Raw genomic sequence first — 21,300 nt, 5'->3', positions numbered from 1 at the left:
CGTTTTGTGCAGGAAGGTATGACTTCCTGCACAAAAACAAGCCTGCCCGGATCATATAAGCCTTTGTAAATATGAAGCATTTCCACTCTCTCCTTTTCAAGCAACACAGCACACTGTACTTCAAAGCCAACGCTGAAATAGGTGACCGGTTGAAATTCAGAGAGGGGCACCTGCCAGCGCCTCTATGTGACTAGACGAGACCTCAGATAACTGCTCCACCGGACACAGTGACCTGCTGGGTTTCACTGCCTTATTTGCTTTTGCTTATGGGCTGTACCTTTGTCCCGGCTCAGTCAATAAGAGACATCATACGAGCAGCTAGTCGCACCACGTGACTGTGCTTCTGACATCCCTCACTGAGACCACGGTGGAAAGAGACCTCTAACTATGAGGTAGGAGGCTTCTCTGCACCGTGTGTCCTCGCAGCTAATGTGACGGTACAGAGACGTCTGACCGGGATTGGGGAGACTGTCCTGTGCCTTCAAGACTAAAGTATTCTAGAAAGAGCAGTGCTTAATTTGTTAAAAAAAAAAAAAAAAAAGGTACGTGCCAGGGCCCTTCTCGGGAGGACACTGCCGGCTGCCCCCGCCATTGCCCCTGCCGGCGCTGCCAATGAAAGAACCATCACATCCACTAACCATCACAACCACTAACCATCACGCTTCTACAAGTGTAACAATGCAGACTATTCCAGGCCCCCCAAAGCTATAAGAAGGGTGTGATCAACAGGTGTTATCCATTTTTAATGTAAGTTGACTTATTAAACACTGTTGTGCCCATCTCAAAATTTGACAGATAGTGCCACCATGTGGTGGACTATCACTAGAGCCGGTGCGGGCAATTAAGTACCCCTGGCTCAAATTAAGCACTGATAAAGAGACATCTTAGTAGGAGCTGTGAGACTGCCCTGTGCTGTGTCTCTTCACAACTGTGACATTGCAAAGACATCTGGGTCATAACTAAAGTATCCTGCAAAGAGACATCTTACCAGGACCTAGAGGGCCCCTCGCCCGGACAACCTTTTACCAGGACCCACAATGGCCCCCTGAGGAGAGACATGTGCGAGACTGGCTACTCTGCCACTCTTGACATTTCTCCGGTAAGGGGGGCTCCTTCCAGAGCAGGATCGACTGCCATGACCCAACCATTCCACCTGGCCCCATTCTAGTCGCAGCCTCCCGCCATGTGGAGATGCGTATAAACCTTTTTGTTAGGGCTCGTTTTGGGTTCCAGTCAAGCCGTGCTGGGACCCATCAAGGAGCATGTGCTGCTCATGCAACCGAAAGAGAGTCACCTTTCAGTGGCTGTTGAAGACCTGCACTGGCACAGTTTAGTCTCAATTTGTTCCATTAAATTATGTAAAAAGAGGCATCTTACCAGCTACCATAAGAGTGAAATCAAATCCCTTTTTCACGGACTTCCGGTGCACCTGGTTGGGTAACGTAGCGAATCCCACGTACTGCTTTTCAAGGTCCTGAGGAAAGAGGAGAGAGGCACAGACATTTATCAGTGAGCACCACTAATGTTTGCATCATCTCGCAGAATCTTTACTGCCATGGTGAAAAAATCCACATGAGAGGTCTTTAAAGGCCCAGCAAGGCCTCTTCCAATCACCCCACCCCACGGCCCACTGAGAATTTCAGGAAGTTGGTGATTCTTCAGAGCCACAGTCCCTTAACAAGCATCTCTCCACATTAGAAAGGGAGCTCTGAGCTGTTGAGAAATGGCAAATGCATCAGGGTGCACCCCCCATCCCCTGACAACCAGAACAAGACGAATGCAACAATAAAACCTACTTGCCGTCTTGATGAAGCCTACATTCTGATAACTATCTTTGCAACAAAAAAATGAAACATGATTCATGAGATTCTGCTAACAAAAAACATCAATGATATTGTTTCGGCTCTTGCCGAAAAAAAGCTCAGCCTTCAACAGGACATTGAAAAGAGGAATTGATTTTTCTCAGTGTCACCTCACAAACAAGGGATTTTGACACTATTGTAATATAACGAGATACAATTGCAAGTGGTAAATTAAAGGTATTAGAGGTTTTGTGTTGCAAATTAGAGGAGTGCTGATAAATATAAATGCCTTAGGATTTATTTTTGTAGGATTAACTTTTCACTAAAATACAATTCATAGCTCAGGGCAAGTTAAGTGGTTTTGTTTGGATATAGTGACGACCCTAGGAAATTTGAGATTGTTGCATAATATAGGAATTACATAGACCTAACAGTTTTACTAGTTTTCCAACATTTCTGAGTACGCCCACACAAACTGTGGATTACCTACAGTAAGATCTGAAATGAATCTGCAGAGAACTAGATGTTTTATGAACCTTGCTGTCTGATAATTAAGCTAACTTTTGGCTAAATTACATGAAATTAGACTTAACTACATGAAATGACAATCTGCCATTTAAAATTATATTTAGGGCCACTGGAGCTAAGCCTCAGGGGATCACCAAATTATTGTCATGGTTCCGCCACCCGCTACTCAACAGGAGGGTCAGCGGTCTAGCTCTTGCGGGTCAACAACGGAAGGCCAAAAGACTCACTTCCGGTTGACCGCGCACAAAAGCCGGGAACTCCGGCAACTGATCGCTTTGAATTCAAGTCATCGCCCTGAAAGGAGAGACGCCACTCCGGAGAAGACGAGTACCAGCCGACGGAAGGACGCGGCAGCAGACAACGACGGTTCAGGTACTGTCTTTCACAAACGGCGCTTCGCCTACAGAAGAACGGCGGTCCTTGCCGTTTCTACTAGTAACTTTGCTTCCACGGCGCACAAACGGAGTGCAGTGGAACGGGGGTTTTCACCCTCATTATAATTTGCGCAGGAGCGCTGGTTTTGTTTATATAATTTTGGTTCACCCGTGCCCCAGTTGGATTGGGCTCTTTATTATTTGTGCAGGAGCGCTGGTTTTGTTTATATCATTTTTTGTCCACGAGCACTGGAACAGACTAAGGAGGCCAGCTGCTCGCATACCATCGGTACTGGAACAGACTAAGGAGGCCAGCTGCTCGCATACCCTCCTACCAGGTAAACCAGGGCCTCATTCGCACGACACAGGACAGAGGAAGGTGAAGGAACGAGCAGAACGCTAACGGTGTTCCATTCTTTCCCTCACAGCGTGTGTCCAGCGCCTTCTAGACCGTGCATCTATCTGGCTTCCACCCCGGGTACCCCCTTATCCTAGACGGAGCTACACCCCGACTAGGGCAAGGCGGGGAACGGGGTGGTGGTTCTTATCGCCTCTGCAGGAACATCCCACCCAGCTGACGGTAAGTCGTGGGGGGAACTCTGACAATTATGCGACAGGGTTGGTTAAATTACACAGCAAGAAAAGGCAAATTATGTGGCACAATGCAGCTCATTTGATACTATTACTGCATTATTTTATAATTTTTACACATAGCAATGCTGTGTGGATAAAAAATGAACCTCATTAGCACAGGTTTTAAAACCAAATACAGGAATAAACAACTGAAAGATGACCAGTTAACCTTTGTAAAAGGCGTTCCACTGTGTTTTCAGTAACTTTTGATCCGTTTGAGCTAGAAACGATTTTCTTTAATCTGCAGATTATGGATTAGGTGACATGCGTGTCAAATCCATAATGATGCGGGGCAATACCACGGACACAGAATCACATAATTCCAGCGGCGCTGGCTATATTTTACTGTGAATTGCATGAATTTTTAACACAATAACACATTTTGCACTAAAAAATAGAAAACTAAAGCAGGGTGAACAATAGCCACTCGAGTTCAGTCGCTCCCATGCTATGAGGTAAATGTTTACCACTAATGGTGCATTCATGGCAAATACTAAGACAAATGACACGTAACTACACACAATGATGTCATTTCATGAATTTCACATAAAGCGTAACTCGAAATTCCTGAAATTGTGCGAATTACGCCGGCGTAATAATCGCTCCCCCTTTTCTCCCTCCTCTTCTGTAATTATCTTGTTGATGTATTTAAGTGCCTGGACCCTATCGCTCTCTCCTCCTCTTCTGCCATTATCACTGTGATGTATTTAAATGTCTCAACCACATCTTCTTCTCCCTCCTTGCGGTATTTGCATTTTGAAGGAATGTAAATGCCAAGACCATATCTTCCGAAGTCTCTCTCCCTTTTCTACAGTTTATTTTACTGCCACAGTATTTTTCTGTAAAAAAACTGCGCAAAAACCTCTAAACTGACCTGTATCTCTTCAATAGCTGGCCTTCCAGGCTCATGCAAAAACATGTCCCCAAAATATTTGCTCAACCAAAATATTTCATAAAACCATATATATTATTTGTAAAAAGTTTTTGTTTTTTCTCTTTTTTCAAAGAATTTTTTCATTATTATAAATTAACACAGAACTTGAAAATAGACACACAAGCAGGATAGTCCTGTTACATCACTATCTCAATATGGTTCATGTATTTAATTTCATGAACGGCTTGGTATCTCAATTACTGTAACATCATTACATAAAACAGACAAAGCAATTTCAATATAAACAGTCATACACATGAAAAGGAAATAATTACAACATGGCATCAACCAACGTATTAAGATAAGAATAACCCCACACTCAATCATCAAACATGCATTCAACCACATCACATGCCTCATCCATCCTCTCATGCATACTACACCAACAAATAATACATGTGACTTTTCAAAGACATATGATCCAGTGAGTAAGATCCGTAACTTCGTTACTACGGTATGCTATTACATCACAGCAATTTCTTCTTTATTTTTGTGTCTCAAACTGGATTCCCGTCTGTAGCAGGTAGGTTAACGCACGTTTCGGTGGGACATGGATAAAACCACCTTCATCAGGACCAATTATAATTCATTGTTTTTTCACAACACTTTTATGTTTGGGTGGGGTTAATCTGGGTCAGCATATTTGTTTCACACATATATGTGGACACACAATGGGTCAACCAGCTAGGGTGACTCTGTGCATGTCGTCAAATATGCCAATGCACAACCGTTCAAATAGACGGGCTATAGTCCTGTTCTTTCCCCTTCATATAGTATGGCAGCTAGACATAAGGCATCAAAATTTATCGTCCAATGCGATTACTTGGCAATCCTCAGTGGCTGGATGTTTGCTGCTGTCTACTCTTCAGTCGCCTTCGTTCGACATGTCAGCGTTTCCCCCAACAATTACTAGTATTTTTCTGTACCCATAAATTCTTCCCTCTGTCTCTCCATCCTCTCAGACTACAAAGTTGTAAAACTTTGTTTCTTATACACACCAGGAACCATTTGGGCCCCTCTTCCCAGATTTATCTGTACCCTCGCTCTATCTTTCTGGAGATGTTGTCTACAGAAATGCACTCAATACTCGAGGCGTGGTCTCGATACTCCAGATGCAGTTCCTAGAAATGCACTCCGTATTTAATGCAGCTTAATGTGTCACATTTTGTGATGGTATTACTTCATTATTTTGTCATTTTTACACATTAACACTGTATTGACAAAGGTTTTGCCTCCTTAATACCAGTTCAACATCCAAATACAGCAATAAGCAACAGAAGGATGAGCAGCCCAACTTTGTGACGGGCCCTCCATTGCGCTGCACACATGTTGCTATGCTCTTAGTAGCTTTTGCGCCACATGAACTAGAAACCAGCTGTTAAAATCTACAAATCATGCAGCAGATGATGAATAATGTACAAATTCACAATTATGCAGAAACTGCAGTGGCTGAAGAATCGCACAATTCCAGTGGCCCCGATAAATGTAAAGAATTGAATGGTACAGGGCTTTATTTTTATTATTCCGAGTTTCCCAGTGGCAAACGTCAAAATTCCTGCAAATTGTGTTTTGAAAAAGACTGCAGTTGTAAAACACCCCTATTTTGTACCATATCAAAACTTACATCTTGTAACATGAGTAGGCCTGGGAGGAGTTCGTGGAGTTCTCCTATGCGAACCTTCGCAAAGTGACCATAAAACTCGGCTGCGCTATGCGGAATTCCGCAAATGCTGGAGTGTGATACGTAACGATGATTTTTAGTGCCGGGTGTTTGTCCCGTGCTGTAACATCAGTGCAAACTGCACCTCGAGCAACGCAAGAGGGTGGAGCTTCTATCTCGAGTAGATGTTCTACTGGAGCGGCAGCTTCCTCAATGAGAGCTGAAGGTTTCTCAACACGAGCGGTAGCGACCTGCCGTGACTGCCCACGTTGACAAATCACGCCGGGTGGCAGTCTGGAGTAAGATTTTACTCACTCATGCTCGCCAACTTAATGTTGGAGAGTCGCGGGAGAGGGAAAAATCTGCTCCGCATCGCTATAATGAGTGTTTTGGAACTCAGCGCTCTACACGGAGCAGGACAAATTCTGCAAACTCTGCCCAGGCCTAAACATGAGCTGAAAGGCTAATTTACTTCTCCCAGTATTTTAGCCACAGCGTCTATGGACCATGCCGTATTACACTGACTGCAGAGCCCGACCTCTATGTACCATGCCCTATTAAACTGACTGCAGAGCCCGGCCTCTATGGACCATGCCCTATTACACTTACTGCAGGGCCCAGCCTCTATGGACCATGCCCTATTACCCTGATTGCAGAGCCGAACCTCTATGGACCATGTCCTACTACCCTGACTGCAGAGCCCAGCCTCCATGGACCATGCCCTATTACACTTACTGCAGGGCCCAGCCTCTATGGACCTTGCCCTATTACCCTGACTGCAGAGCCCAGCCTCTATGGACCATGTCCTATTACCCTGACTGCAGAGCCAGGACTCTATTGACCATGCCCTATTACACTGACTGCAGAGCACGGCCTCTATGGACCATTCCATATTACCCTGACTGAGGAGGCCGTCCTTCATGGACTGTGCCCTATTACCCTGACTGCAGAGCCCGGCCTCTATGTACCATGCCCTAGTACACTGACTGCAGAGCCCAGCCTCTATGAACCATGCTGTATTACCCTGACTGCAGAGCCCGGCCTCTATGGACCATGCCCTATTACCCTGACTGGGGAGGCCGGCCTTTATGGACTGTGCCTTATTACCCTGACTGCAGAGCCCGGCCTCTATGGACCATGCCCTATTACCCTGACTGCAGAGCCCAGCCTCTATGGACCATGCCCTATTACCCTGACTGGGGAGGCTGTCCTTCATGGACTGTGCCCTATTACCCTGACTGCAGAGCCCGGCCTCTATGTACCATGCCCTAGTACACTGACTGCAGAGCCCAGCCTCTATGAACCATGCCGTATTACCCTGACTGCAGAGCCCGGCCTCTATGGACCATGCCCTATTACCCTGACTGCAGAGCACGACCTCTATGGACCATACTGTATTACCCTGACTGCAAAGCCCGGCCTCTATGGACCATGCCCTATTACCCTGACTCCAGAGTCCGGCCTCTATGGACCATGCCCTATTACCCTGACTGCAGAGTCCGGCCTCTATGGACCATGCCCTATTACCCTGACTGCGGAGCCCAGCCTCTATGGACCATGCCCTATTAACTTGACTCCAGAGCCCGGCCTCTATGGACCATGCCCTATTACCCTGACTGCAGAGTCCGGCCTCTATGGATCATGCCCTATTACCCTGACTGCAGAGCCCGGCCTCTATGGACCATGCCCTATTACCCTGACTGGGGAGGCCGTCCTTCATGGACTGTGCCCTATTACCCTGACTGCAGAGCCTGGCCTCTATGTACCATGCCCTAGTACACTGACTGGGGAGGCCGGCCTCTATGAACCATGCCGTATTACCCTGACTGCAGAGCCCGGCCTCTATGGACCATGCCCTATTACCCTGACTGGGGAGGCCGGCCTTTATGGACCGTGCCTTATTACCCTGACTCCAGAGCCCGGCCTCTATGGACCATGCCCTATTACCCTGGCTCCAGAGCCCAGCCTCTATGGACCATGCCCTATTACCCTGACTGAGGAGGCCGTCCTTCATGGACTGTGCTCTATTACCCTGGCTCCAGAGCCCAGCCTCTATGTACCATGCCCTATTACCCTGCCTTGGGAGGCTGGCCTTTATGGACCGTGCCTTATTACCCTGACTGCAGAGCCCGGCCTCTATGGACCATGCATGGACCATGTCCTATTACACTGACTGCAGAGTCCGGCCTCCATGGACCATGCCCTATTACCCTGACTGGGGAGTCCGGCCTCCATGGACCATGCCCTATTACCCTGACTGGGGAGGCCGGCCTCCTTGGACCATGCCCTATTACCCTGACTGCACAACCCAGCCTCAATGGACCATGCCGTATTACACTGACTGCAGAGCCCGGTCTCTATGGGCCGTGCCCTATAACTCAGAGCCCGGCCTCTATGGACCGTGCCCTATTAACCTGACTGCAGAGCCTGGGCCTCTATGGACCGTGCCCTATTACCCTGACTGCAGAGCCCGGCCTCTATGGACAATGCCCTATTACCCTGACTGCAGAGCCCGGCCTCTATGGACAATGCCCTATTACCCTGACTGCAGAGCCCGTACTCTATTGGCCTCGCCCTATTACGCTGACTGCAGAGCCCGGACTCTCTGTGCCTCACCCTGTTACACTGACTGCAGAACTTGGACTCTCTGGGCCTCTACCTGTTACACGGACTGCAGAGACCGGACTCTCTGTGCCTCACCCTGTTACGCTGACTGCAGACCCCGGACTCTATTGGCCTCGCCCTGTTCCTCTGACTGCAGAGCCCGGCCTCTATCGGCCTCACCCTGTTAAACTAACTGCAGAGCCCGGACTCTATCGGCCTCGCCCTGTTCCTCTGACTGCACAGCCCGGACTCTTTGTGCCTCGCCCTGTTACGCTGACTGCAGAGCCCGGACTCTCTGGGCCTTGCCCTGTTACACCGACTGCAGAGCCCGGACTCTCTGTGCCTCGCCCTGTTACACTAAATGCAGAGCTTGGACTCTATCGGCCTCGCCCTGTTACACTAACTGCAGAGCCCAGACTCTATCGGCCTCGCCCTGTTACGCTGACTGCAGAGCCCGGACTCTATCGGCCTCGCCCTGTTACACTGACTGCAGAACCTGGACTCTCTGGGCCTCGCCCTGTTACACGCAGTGCAAAGCCCGGACTCTCTGTGCCTCGCCCTGTTACTCTGGCTGCAGAGCCCGGCCTCTATTGGCCTCGCCCGGTTCCTCTGGCTGCAGAGCCCGGCCTCTATCGGCCTCGCCCTGTTACACTAACTGCAGAGCCCAGACTCTATCGGCCTCGCCCTGTTACGCTGACTGCAGAGCCCGGACTCTAGCGGCCTCGCCCTGTTATGCTGACAGCAGAGCCCGGACTCTATCGACCTCGCCCTGTTACACTAACTGCAGAGCCCGGACTCTATCGGCCTCGCCCTGTTACACTAACTGCAGAGCCCGGACTCTATCGGCCTCGCCCTGTTAAGCTGACTGCAGAGCCCGGACTCTATCGGCCTCGCCCTGTTACACTGACTGCAGAACCTGGACTCTCTGGGCCTCGCCCTGTTACACGGAGTGCAAAGCCCGGACTCTCTGTGCCTCGCCCTGTTACTCTGGCTGCAGAGCCCGGCCTCTATTGGCCTCGCCCGGTTCCTCTGACTGCAGAGCCCGGCCTCTATTGTCCTCGCCCTGCTACGTTGACTGAAGAGCCCGGCCTCTATTGTCCTCGCCCTGTTCCGCTGACTGCAGAGCCCGGACTCTATTGGCCTCGCCCTGTTCCGCTGACTGCAGAGCCCGGACTCTCTGTGCCTCGCCCTGTTACGCTGACTGCAGAGCCCAAACTCTCTGTGCCTCGCCCTGTTACGCTGACTGCAGAGCCCGGACTCTCTGTGCCTCGCCCTGTTATGCTGACTGCAGAGCCCTGAACTCTCTGGGCCTCGCCCTGTTACGCTGACTGCAGAGCCCGGACTCTCTGTGCCTCGCTCTGTTACGCTGACTGCAGAGCCCGGACTCTCTGTGCCTCGCCCTGTTCCACTGACTGCAGAGCCCGGACTCTATCGACCTCGCCCTGTTACACTAACTGCAGAGCCCGGACTCTATCGGCCTCGCCCTGTTACACTAACTGCAGAGCCCGGACTCTATCGGCCTCGCCCTGTTAAGCTGACTGCAGAGCCCGGACTCTATCGGCCTCACCCTGTTATGCTGACTGCAGAGCCCGGACTCTATCGGCCTCGCCCTGTTACACTGACTGCAGAACCTGGACTCTCTGGGCCTCGCCCTGTTACACTGACTGCAGAACCTGGACTCTCTGGGCCTCGCCCTGTTACACGGAGAGCAAAGCCCGGACTCTCTGTGCCTCGCCCTGTTACTCTGGCTGCAGAGCCCGGCCTCTATTGGCCTCGCCCGGTTCCTCTGACTGCAGAGCCCGGCCTCTATTGTCCTCGCCCTGCTACGCTGACTGAAGAGCCCGGCCTCTATTGTCCTTGCCCTGTTCTGCTGACTGCAGAGCCCGGACTCTATTGGCCTCGCCCTGTTCCGCTGACTGCAGAGCCCGGACTCTCTGTGCCTCGCCCTGTTACGCTGACTGCAGAGCCCGGACTCTCTGTGCCTCGCCCTGTTACGCTGACTGCAGAGCCCGGACTCCCTGTGCCTCGCCCTGTTATGCTGACTGCAGAGCCCTGAACTCTCTGGGCCTCGCCCTGTTACGCTGACTGCAGAGCCCGGACTCTCTGTGCCTCGCTCTGTTACGCTGACTGCAGAGCCCGGACTCTCTGTGCCTCGCCCTGTTCCACTGACTGCAGAGCTCGGACTCTCTGTGCCTCGCCCTGTCACGCTGACTGCAGAGCCCGGACTCTCTGTGCCTCGCCCTGTTACGCTGACTGCAGAGCCCTGAACTCTCTGTGCCTCGCCCTGTTACGCTGACTGCAGAGCCCTGACTCTCTGTGAATCGCCCTGTTACGCTGACTGCAGAGCCCTGAACTCTCTGGGCCTCGCCCTGTTACACTGACTGCAGAGCCCTGAACTCTCTGTGCCTCGCCCTGTTACGCTGACTGCAGAGCCCCGACTCTCTGTGCCTCGCCCTGTTCCGCTGACTGCAGAGCCCGGACTCCCTGTGCCTCGCCCTGTTACGCTGACTGCAAAGCCCGGACTCTCTGTGCCTCGCCCTGTTACGCTGACTGCAGAGCCCGGACTCTCTGTGCCTCACCCTGTTACGCTGACTGCAGAGCCCGGACTCTATTGTCCTCGCCCTGCTATGCTGACTGCAGAGCCCGGCCTCTATTGTCCTCGCCCTGTTACGCTGACTGCAGAGCCCGGCCTCTATTGTCCTCGCCCTGTTACGCTGACTGCAGAGCCCGGCCTCTATTGGCCTCGCCCTGTTGCCCTGAACTCTCTGGGCCTCCCTCTGTGATGAAGAAGTGTAATGTGCTTCTTCTCCTTAAGCAAAGGGCCTCATTGAATTTCTAAATTCCTCTCTTCATTGTGTGGGTCTCCACCTTGCAGCCACAGGAATGTAGGTAATCTCTTTTAGTGTCTAGGGGGGGCTGTCCTCACCCCATCTTGTGCCTGCTGCGCCAGTGGGATCCAAATGGAGGTACTTAACACTGTTCACCAAGATGTAAGCATAGGCATCAGCAGACATCTCTTCATCATTAGCAACAATCTCCTTGTTGACGTTTGCATTAATTCTCCTATATATTCTCTCACATTGTTAAGGTCATGAAGTTACTGGTTCCTTCGAGCTCAGGCTCTCAACTTTCTTATATGTGCAGCAGCGATTGCTTTACCCTTCCGACCCCAGAGCTGATCAGTGGCCTTTGCTGAAGCGGTGCCCAGCACTAGCCTAGCAGTGCTTAGACTGCTCGCCTCAAGGGCAGAATAAAGCGCTATCTGACATGCAAACACTTGTTTCCTTCTAACGCCTCTGCATCCTCAGATGGGTGCTATATCAGAAACTCTCCTCGGTGTTCCTAAAACCCTGCATAAAATATGCCCTTGACTTAAAACGTCCGATCGTCGCGTCTCCTCTCTTCTTTGAATGGCCCTCGCCTTTCTTTTCATCCTCTGCAATCCTCCGCTCTTCTTTGAATGGCGCTCGCCTTCCTTTCCATCCTCTGCAATCCTCCGCTCTTCTTTGAATGACCCTCTCCTTCCGTTCCATCCTCTGCAATCCTCCGCTCTTCTTTGAATGGCCCTCGCCTTCCTTTCCATCCTCTGCAATCCTCCGCTCTTCTTTGAATGGCCCTCTCCTTCAGCCACGGTCGGTAGTAGGAGTAACTGCAGGGCGGTGACAGGGGGAGGGGGAGGGGCAGGGTGGGGGGTAGTAAACTATGGATTACGGAGGTTTACAGGCAAGTTAACATATAAATTAATAAAACGAATTTCGTTGCGTGCACTGCATCCCCAAATGCGATGCTGTGCACGCAACGAAATTCGTTTTATTAATGTATATGTTAATTTACCTGTAAACCTCCGTTATCCATAGTTTACTACCCCCCACCCTGCCCCTCCCCCTCCCCACGTCACCGCCCTGCAGTTACTCCTACTACCGACCGCGGCTGCTCTCCTTCCTTTCCATCCTCTGCAATCCTCCGCTCTTTTTTGAATGGCCCCCTCCTTCCGTTCCATCCTCTGCAATCCTCCGCTCTTCTTTGAATGGTCCTCTCCTTCCTTTCCATCCTCTGCAATCCTCCGCTCTTCTTTGAATGGCCCTCTCCTTCCTTTCCATCCTCTGCAATCCTCCGCTCTTCTTTGAATGGCCCTCTCCTTCCTTTCCATCCTCTGCAATCCTCCGCTCTTCTTTGAATGGCCCCCTCCTTCCTTTCCACCCTCTGCAATCCTCCGCTCTTCTTTGAATGGCCCCCTCCTTCCTTTCCATCCTCTGCAAGCCTCCTCTCTTCTTTGAATGGCCCTCTCCTTCCTTTTCATCCTCTGCAATCCTCCGCTCTTCTTTGAATGGCCCTCTCCTTCCTTTCCATCCTCTGCAATCCTCCGCTCTTCTTTGAATGGCCCTCTCCTTCCTTTCCATCCTCTGCAATCCTCCGCTCTTCTTTGAATGGCCGTCTCCTTCCTTCCCATCCTCTGCAATCCTCCGCTCTTCTTTGAATGGCTCCTTCCTTTCCATCCTCTGCAATCCTCCGCTCTTCTTTGAATGGCCCTCTCCTTCCTTTCCATCCTCTGCAATCCTCTGCTCTTCTTTGAATGGCCGTCTCCTTCCTTCCCATCCTCTGCAATCCTCCGCGCTTCTTTGAATGGCCGTCTCCTTCCTTCCCATCCTCTGCAATCCTCCTCTCTTCTTTGAATGGCCCTCTCCTTTCTTTTCATCCTCTGCAATCCTCCGCTCTTCTTTGAATGGACCTCTCCTTCCTTTCCATCCTCTGCAATCCTCCGCTCTTCTTTGAATGGCCCTCTCCTTCCTTTCCATCCTCTGCAATCCTCCGCTCTTCTTTGAATGGCCCTCGCCTTCCTTTCCATCCTCTGCAATCCTCCGCTCTTCTTTGAATGGCCCTCTCCTTCCTTTTCATCCTCTGCAATCCTCCGCTCTTCTTTGAATGGCCGTCTCCTTCCTTCCCATCCTCTGCAATCCTCCGCTCTTCTTTGAATGGCCCTCTCCTTCCTTTCCATCCTCTGCAATCCTCCGCTCTTCTTTGAATGGCCCTCTCCTTCCTTTCCATCCTCTGCAATCCTCACCTCTTTTTTGAATGGCCCCCTCCTTCCGTTCCATCCTCTGCAATCCTCCGCTCTTCTTTGAATGGTCCTCTCCTTCCTTTCCATCCTCTGCAAGCCTCCGCTCTTCTTTGAATGGCCCTCTCCTTCCTTTCCATCCTCTGCAATCCTCCGCTCTTCTTTGAATGGCCCTTTCCTTCCTTTTCATCCTCTGCAATCCTCCTTTCGCTCAGCACATCCTACCCCAAGTCTCGTGCTTGCTTGCATTCATCTCGATTATTGCATCTCTGCAATGTGCCCACCTCTTTCCTCAAAGATCACAACCTGCTCCTCTTTGAAAGCCACGCCCTGGAACCTAGCATCACCTAATGGCATGTAGGCCATCTACTAAACCCACCGACCATCTGCACGAACTCACATACCTCTACCCCTCAATGATTTCACGTAACAGCTCTTAACTTACTCCACCACAAGGAAAGTGCATGGAGTGGTTTCCTTGAGAGCACAAGACTAATTCCAGTAGCCAGTGACCACTGGATTAACCACTAACCTTGGGTTCCAGAGCACAGTGCTGTCCGGCTTAAAGCGCTGCAATGCCTTGTAATGGGTAGTAAGCGCTATATAAATGCTATTATAATACAATACAAAGACAGCAGAGCTTGTCCTCTCTGCGCCTGGCTCTGTTACATTGACACACCACCAGCACAGGAAGAGGGGGGTCGGAGAGAGTTTCACCAGATATGGGGTACCCTACATAAACAAAGGACAGAGATGGAAAGCCCCCCTTACCTGAGAAGCCTTTGGCAGTTGGCCAAACCAGTCCCAAACTAAGCTATTCAGATCAGTTTTTCAAGGACCAGAAGCGACAATATATGACCAGGCTCGTTTGGAATTCAAAGTGATGGATCGGGTTTGGGCACAGAAGGCAGATGTTTGGAGACCGGTTGAAACTGGAATATGTCCATGAAGGATGCTTTCAGGGCCTTTTTAGTAAGGAATGTGAACAGTTAAATCCCTCCTCAAAACGCAGACTCGGTGACTTAACGCTACAGGAATTCAGTATGAAGCCAAATATTGCGAAATAGGTTCATGTAAAGTCCATCGAAAAGAGGTTAAAACTTTTAGAGATAGCCAAGTCAACTGGTCTCAGCAAGCATAGCCAAGTCTACTGGTCTCAGAAAGCATAGCCAAGTCAACTGGTCTCAGAAAGCATAGCCAAGTCAACTGGTCTCAGAAAGCATAGCCAAGTCAACAGGTCTCAGAAAGCATAGCCAAGTCAACTGGTCTCAGCAAGCATAGCCAAGTCAACTGGTCTCAGAAAGCACAGCCAAGTCAACTGGTCTCAGAAAGCACAGCCAAGTCAACTGGTCTCAGCAAGCATAGGCAAGTCAACTGGTCTCAGAAAGCATAGCCAAGTCAACAGGTCTCAAACGCATAGCCAAGTCAACAGGTCTCAGAAAGCATAGCCAAGTCAACTGGTCTCAGAAAGCATAGCCAAGTCAACTGGTCTCAGCAAGCATAGGCAAGTCAACTGGTCTCAGAAAGCATAGCCAAGTCAATAGGTCTCAAACGCATAGCAAAGTCAACAGGTCTCAGAAAGCATAGCCAAGTCAACAGGTCTCAGAAAGCATAGCCAAGTCAACTGGTCTCAGAAAGCATAGCCAAGTCAACAGGTCTCAGAAAGCATAGCCAAGTCAACTGGTCTCAGCAAGCATAGCCAAGTCAACTAGTCTCAGCAAGCATAGCCAAGTCAACTGGTCTCAGAAAGCATAGCCAAGTCAACAGGTCTCAGCAAGCATAGCCAAGTCAACTGGTCTCAGAAAGCATAGCCAAGTCAACTGGTCTCAGAAAGCATAGCCAAGTCAACTGGTCTCAGAAAGCATAGCCAAGTCAACTGGTCTCAGAAAGCATAGCCAAGTCAACTGGTCTCAGAAAGCATAGCCAAGTCAACTGGTCTCAGCAAGCATAGCCAAGTCAACAGGTCTCAGCAAGCTATGAAGGAAACAAGTCTCAACCGCACCAGGACCCTTCTGTCTCATGGGACCAGGAGATCAGATATCTTCGCTTGAGCTTTGGATTAGGCAACTTGGGAGAAACTCTGCTTGAATGGAAGCTGGGTCGGCCCGACGCAAGGTACAGATTTTGCAACTATAAGACACGATCTTTAGCTCAAGTTACTGGCTGCTGCTGGCTTCTACCAGTGAATGCAAGAAACTTTTAGACCCAGCATTTCGTTGCTTAAAAATATGAAACTGTGGATCAGGGAACGCTGTCTGTTTTTACAGCACATATGGCATTGTATTCAGTGGTTCTGCAAAATAATGGACACGGGTCCAATCACTCTTGGCAAATCGCTGAACTTGGCAACGGCTGGAACCAGTGTGGTTTCGATGACCACCTGAAACAAACAGTGCCCACTTTAACTAGGCCGGAGAGAAATTTTAAATACAACGGCGTAAATGATGCAATTTCGGGAATTTGTGTTATACTTGTTACACAAAATTATTAAAATGACACAACTGTGCCACAACGCCTAATTACGCGCTGACCGTGGCAACATTTTACTGTGAGCCCGTGGGTGCAACACTCACAGCCACAACACAAGTGACTGCTGCCCGCGGCCCTTGTGTTTATTGTGCTTTTCTTTGCATGTCATGTATCATCGCACACATTTTTGACACACATTTTGTGCAATTCAGAACATTAGATATCATTTTCCAGAAATTTTGCATAATTATAGAAAAGGAAATTATGCAAATTTAACACACCCTAGGTTGTGAGTAAATCAGTAGATCTCTACAGGGGTCAGGGGCAAAGGGGATCTTCTCCAATGGGGGTTGGGGGGCCAGATAGAAACGTGCGAGCCCCTGGAGAGGACCCTTGCTACCTCTGCCGTCCATCCCCTCATGACCAGGGATGAGGGGGGCAGCCAAGGTCAGTCTAGGCCAGAAAAGAAGCCCCGACACAAAAATAAAAGTGGCCCCCACTAGTGAATTACAAAGCAAAAAAGTAGCCCTGCATGCAAATTGGGGCAGTTTTGAACCTGTAAAGACACGCTGTGTAAGTGTTTTGCAAGGTATAGGAGACGGCATGCATTTGGGCTTGCTGCAGGCAATGATTTGTTTAATGTCAAAGAAATCAGTAGTAAATTCTGGCCCAGCAGGCCAGAAAACAGGGCCACAAACAGCTGTAAAAAAGCTTACAGACTGACCTGTCAAACTAGCCTGTCGGGCACTGCCTTGATTGCCCAATAGGCCAGCCCGACCCTGAGGGCTGCAGCCAATGGCGGTTCCTCCAAAAGGGCGGGGGAGCGTTGTCCCGCCTGCTGCGAGCTTAACAGGTAAATGTGAATTAATGAAATGCTCATTACCATTGTATTATATAATGTGTTGCCTGCGCCGTTCTAGTGTGAGTGTGGGGGTGGGGCAGATTCCTGCTGATAGTGTGAGTGTGATTGGCAGCAGCAGCAGGATGACTTGCCAAGCATGCCAATGTAGACTGGGCATGTCAGATTCGCCAGTGGTCATGGGACGGCCAGCCGGACATGTGCACTTCAGACCGCATTAATCCCAGCGGTGTTAAACAGTTGGGGGATTGCAGGCACAGGCCCCTAACCTCAAAAGGAGCACGGGGTTTGCCTGCTCAAACCAATCCAGGTGCTTCTCTCATGTTGAAAACAGCATCAGAGCAGCTCCAGGATTGGTTACGTTCACGTTGGCATTTGTAGGAAGTCAACCACCTTCCTCCCCTCTGCCTCCCTTTCGCACTTGATGGCTCAGCTGGACGGCTGCTCTGGGAACACAGCCATTGGCTAAATGCTTCCTCCGACGCCTCTTCTCTATTGAGAGGAGGTATTTCCATTCCACTTCCTACTGCTGTTGCGCCTGGACACCGGTCCGCTCCTCCTCTCTGGATGCTCCTGCTACAGGCCTCCGCTCTCTCACCTTCTGTACTGCAGAGCCCACGTACCTAGAAACAGGTGCTGCACCGCAATTTGGGAGTGAAAGGCAGACAGGCGCATTTATTATTTTGCACTCATCTGCACTTAGGCATAGTTGCGGCTGGCATGACTCGTGGATGGGGGGTGGGTGTCGCTCGGGGGTGTCACGCGGGGAGGGTTAATAAATTTTAAAAAAAACATTTAAAACGTACTTTCGCCTCCGGTCCTGCATCACGTCTCCTCTCTGCGCCTAACGCCTTACAGGAAGCAGGCAATTTCCCTAGCCTCCCCTAAGCCAATCACAATGCAGCAATGGCATTGTTGTAATTGACTTGGACGCCGACCCCACAGGCGTCTATGGGGAGGCCATTTTCTCTATGTAGGCTGCATGCAGCCTACATAGAGAAAATGGAGAGTGTGAATGACTGGTCGGCCAAACAGTCAGTGCCCACAACAGTGGGCAATACACTCCTCCCCTTCCTGGAACAGGAAAGCCCACCAGCCCACCCCCAACCAGGCTTACCCTTCTGCTTTCTCGCAGTGCGAGAAACAGAAACATAAATTGGTATTTGAAATACCATGTTATGTTTCTGCTTCTCGCACTGCGAGAAAGCAGTGGGGCGATGCTTCTCCGCCCACATGGAGGAGCCGCCTCTGCTAAGCCATGTCCATCTTCTTCATGAGCGTCTGAGGGTGACTTTGGACCACCGCTAGGCATCAGCAGTCTCCAGAGAGCTTTGTCGTTCAGGTAGGCTATCAGTTTTGAATGGGTGCCTATTTAATATGCAGGATAATGTGAAATAATGCTAGCTCCTTCCAGGCAGTTGTTTCTGTATTTTTCCATGCAGCACAGTACTCTTGCACAGTGCGTACTTTGCACTGAGCGCCACCACTTGTTTGCACCATTGAGAGCTCTAGAGCTGTCGCTGAAGACACTGAAGGTTTCTCACGGGGTCTGTCAATGAGTCAAAAAGGTGTTCGGAATACATGAGCGCACAGGACAGTGGTCACGTATTTCACTAGTAATTCTGATTCTGTGCAAATGGGTGCGATGAGCCCCCAGTTTTCACAATTATGACAAGGTGAAAGTAAACGAAAATGCAGTGGCTGCTCGCTCCCTAAAACTCATTCCTAACTTTTACGCCTCACCACTTTCAAATGTCACTAGCCGCCACTGGAGCAGCTCCCCATGGTGAACCCCTTCAACGAACAGCACAAGAATCGTCAGGACTTCCGGTTTACCGACGCATTGCCAACTTAACCGAATGAAATGCACAGGGCAGGTAGGAAAGAAACAGCCGGCCACTACTGGCACGTGACCGACTGACCTGTGTGTGTCCAGTACCTCAGGGGCGTAACACAGGCCCCCACATCCCCCGCAGTGCGGGGGGGCGAGCTGCAGGGGGCCCCCTCAGCAGCACAGTACTCAGGCCCAATAGCTCGGATTAAATCTGGAGCAGGGCCCCTCTGTGTGCGTGGCAGGGGGGCCCCCCTCAACTTTCGTTACGCCACTGCTGTACCTACCTGCCATCGGGGGCTTTTGTCACTCTGTTTTTTGCACATGAACCTATTACCAGCTTTGAGCCCGTGGTTAGTGTCGGGTGAAAAGTAAAACATGAGGAATAACGTGTGTAAAATAGGCACAAAAAGTTTTGCTCAAGTTACTGGGTACCGTTAGGCACATCTCTAAGGGACAAACACGCACCCGTTTGCGGTACAAACCCTGGCCCCAGTGTGCTTTGCGCTGGAATGCGTCTTTGGAGAATTACTAAACAGATGAGCATAATGTCCCATAATGCCTCTCTCTAATGCCCCCCTCTCAATGGCACTTATTCTCTCCCTCCCTTTCTAGCTCGGTCTCTCCCTCTCTCTCCACCTCATCTTAGAACGTCCACGCCCGTTTCCCTCCTCTCCCCGGATACACCCGCTTTCTTAGGTAGGGAAAGGGTGGACTGTATCTCGGTGTCTCTGCCCACGCTCTCCCTTCCTTCCTCCTTTCACTGGCACCGCTCCAACCCTCTCCAATTCCCACTTATCCTCTACCCCTACCTGGCTCACTTGCTGTCTCCCCTCCCCACCTGGCTCACTTGCCCTCGCTCTCCCCACCTAGCTCACTTGCCCTTTTTCCCTGCCTGGTTGACTTGCCCTCTCCTCCCATTTGCCTCTCTTGCCCTCTCCCCCCACCTGGCTCACTTGCCATCCTCTCCCCACCTGGCTCACGTGCCTTCTCCCCCTGCCTGGCTCACTCGCCCTCTCCCCCTGCCTGGCTCACTTGTCATCTCCCTTTGCCTGGCTCACTTGCCCTCTCCTCCCACCTGCCTCACTTGCCCTCACCCCCCACCTGGCTCACTTGCCCTCTCTCTCCCCACTTGGCTCACTCGCCCTCTCCCCTGCCTGACTCACTTGCCCTCTCTTCCCCCACCTGGCTCACTTGCCCTCTCTTCCCCCATCTGGCTCACTTACTCTTGTCTCCTGCCTGGCTCACTTACCTTCTCTCTCCCTGCCTGGCTCACTTGCCCACTGCACCCCCCGGCTTGGTTCTCTTGCCCTCTCTCTCTCCTCGCCTGGCTCACTTGCCCTTCTCTTCCTGACTGGCTCACTTGGCCTCCCCAACCCCTCCCTGCCTGGCTCACTTCCCTCTTCTCCCGCCTGGCTCACTTGCCCTCACCCCCCTCCTAGCTCACGTGCCCTCTCTCTCCCTGCATGGCTCATTTGTAGGGTGACCAGACTTCCCTGTTTTCCCAGGGCGGTCCCCGTTTTTGGAGAAGTGTCCCCGTGTCCCGACACTTTTCTCCAAGTGACTCAAATGTCCCTGTTTTCAAACAGTGTTCAGGTTAAACACAGAAATGTCCCTGTTTTTCATTGTTCCGGTTGAGCATGCGCGCGCGTGCTCTCTTTGCACTGTTTACGGCATGTGTCGTCACTGAGGTGAGCGCTGTAGCAAGAAGGGAAATCCTTTGAAGAGAGACATTTTACACCCAGCACCACCTACGTCATCGTGCCAGCCAAAGTTTCTACTTTGGATAAAACAATATTTCTTCGTCCTGTAGCTTGCATTCATAGCCACACAAACTTTTCAGTAGCCCTTATGCATACCGTGCAAGGATTAATGCATTACTCATTGCATGTTTTATTCATAACCAATTGATGCATGCTTTGTGTTCTCCATATCAAAGCTATGACTTGACCTTTTGACTGACCTTTCAGATCACGGTAAACTGTTTAGCTGGAAAGGACTTCAAGGAGCCGGGTTAACGCCTGTGGGAGAGGCGAGCAGCGCTGCTCGAGCTTTTTGCTCAGGTCTTCGCACTATTGCACTATGAGATGATACCAATGGCTAGAGTGCACTATACATACCCCAGTAAGGTAACATGACATTGCAGCAGTGACCACGCAAATGTGGGAGGACTGTGAGGTCGGCCAGCCTTTGCCACCCTTAAGACCCTAAGGCAGTAATACCTGGAGAGAAGTGGTTTTTTTTTGTACATTGGTCCATGGCTGCCATTTGGCAATTTAGCATTCCGCAGTTTACCTCCCATGATCTTCTGCCATGAGCAACTAAGCAACATTGGTGAGTTGTACTTTACGTGGTGCTGACACAGCAGCTATAGAAACGAGCATTGATAAAGCTAGTAAATCTGGCGTTTGCTAGCCTGTGATGTTTTATTGATTTTTGGCAAATATATGCTATAGTCCTTAAAAGTGTAAATGTAATAAAAAGTACTAATGCTGCTGTGTAAAGGAGAGGGGTGCCAATAAAAGACCGCGGATTTGTTGTCTGTAATGC

The 21,300-nt window shown here is 50.5% G+C and overlaps 1 protein-coding gene across 2 annotated transcripts in view; it reads right to left on the bottom strand.

The window, feature by feature from the left end:
- The window catches only part of SEPTIN5 (septin 5), a 292,703-nt gene that overhangs the window by 56,232 nt on the left and 215,171 nt on the right, over positions 1-21,300 (bottom strand). For both annotated transcript variants that reach the window (XM_085633400.1, XM_085633401.1), the window contains one exon: positions 1,378-1,474. In XM_085633400.1, the coding sequence (XP_085489526.1) occupies positions 1,378-1,474 (97 nt within the window). The remainder of the gene's footprint in view (positions 1-1,377; positions 1,475-21,300) is intronic.

This window comes from Triturus cristatus, chromosome 11, assembly GCF_964204655.1.
Source record: "Triturus cristatus chromosome 11, aTriCri1.1, whole genome shotgun sequence".
NCBI classification, from domain to species: Eukaryota; Metazoa; Chordata; class Amphibia; order Caudata; family Salamandridae; genus Triturus; species Triturus cristatus.
Note: the sequence above shows the minus strand (reverse complement) of the source record. Positions and strands in the feature narration are given on the sequence as shown.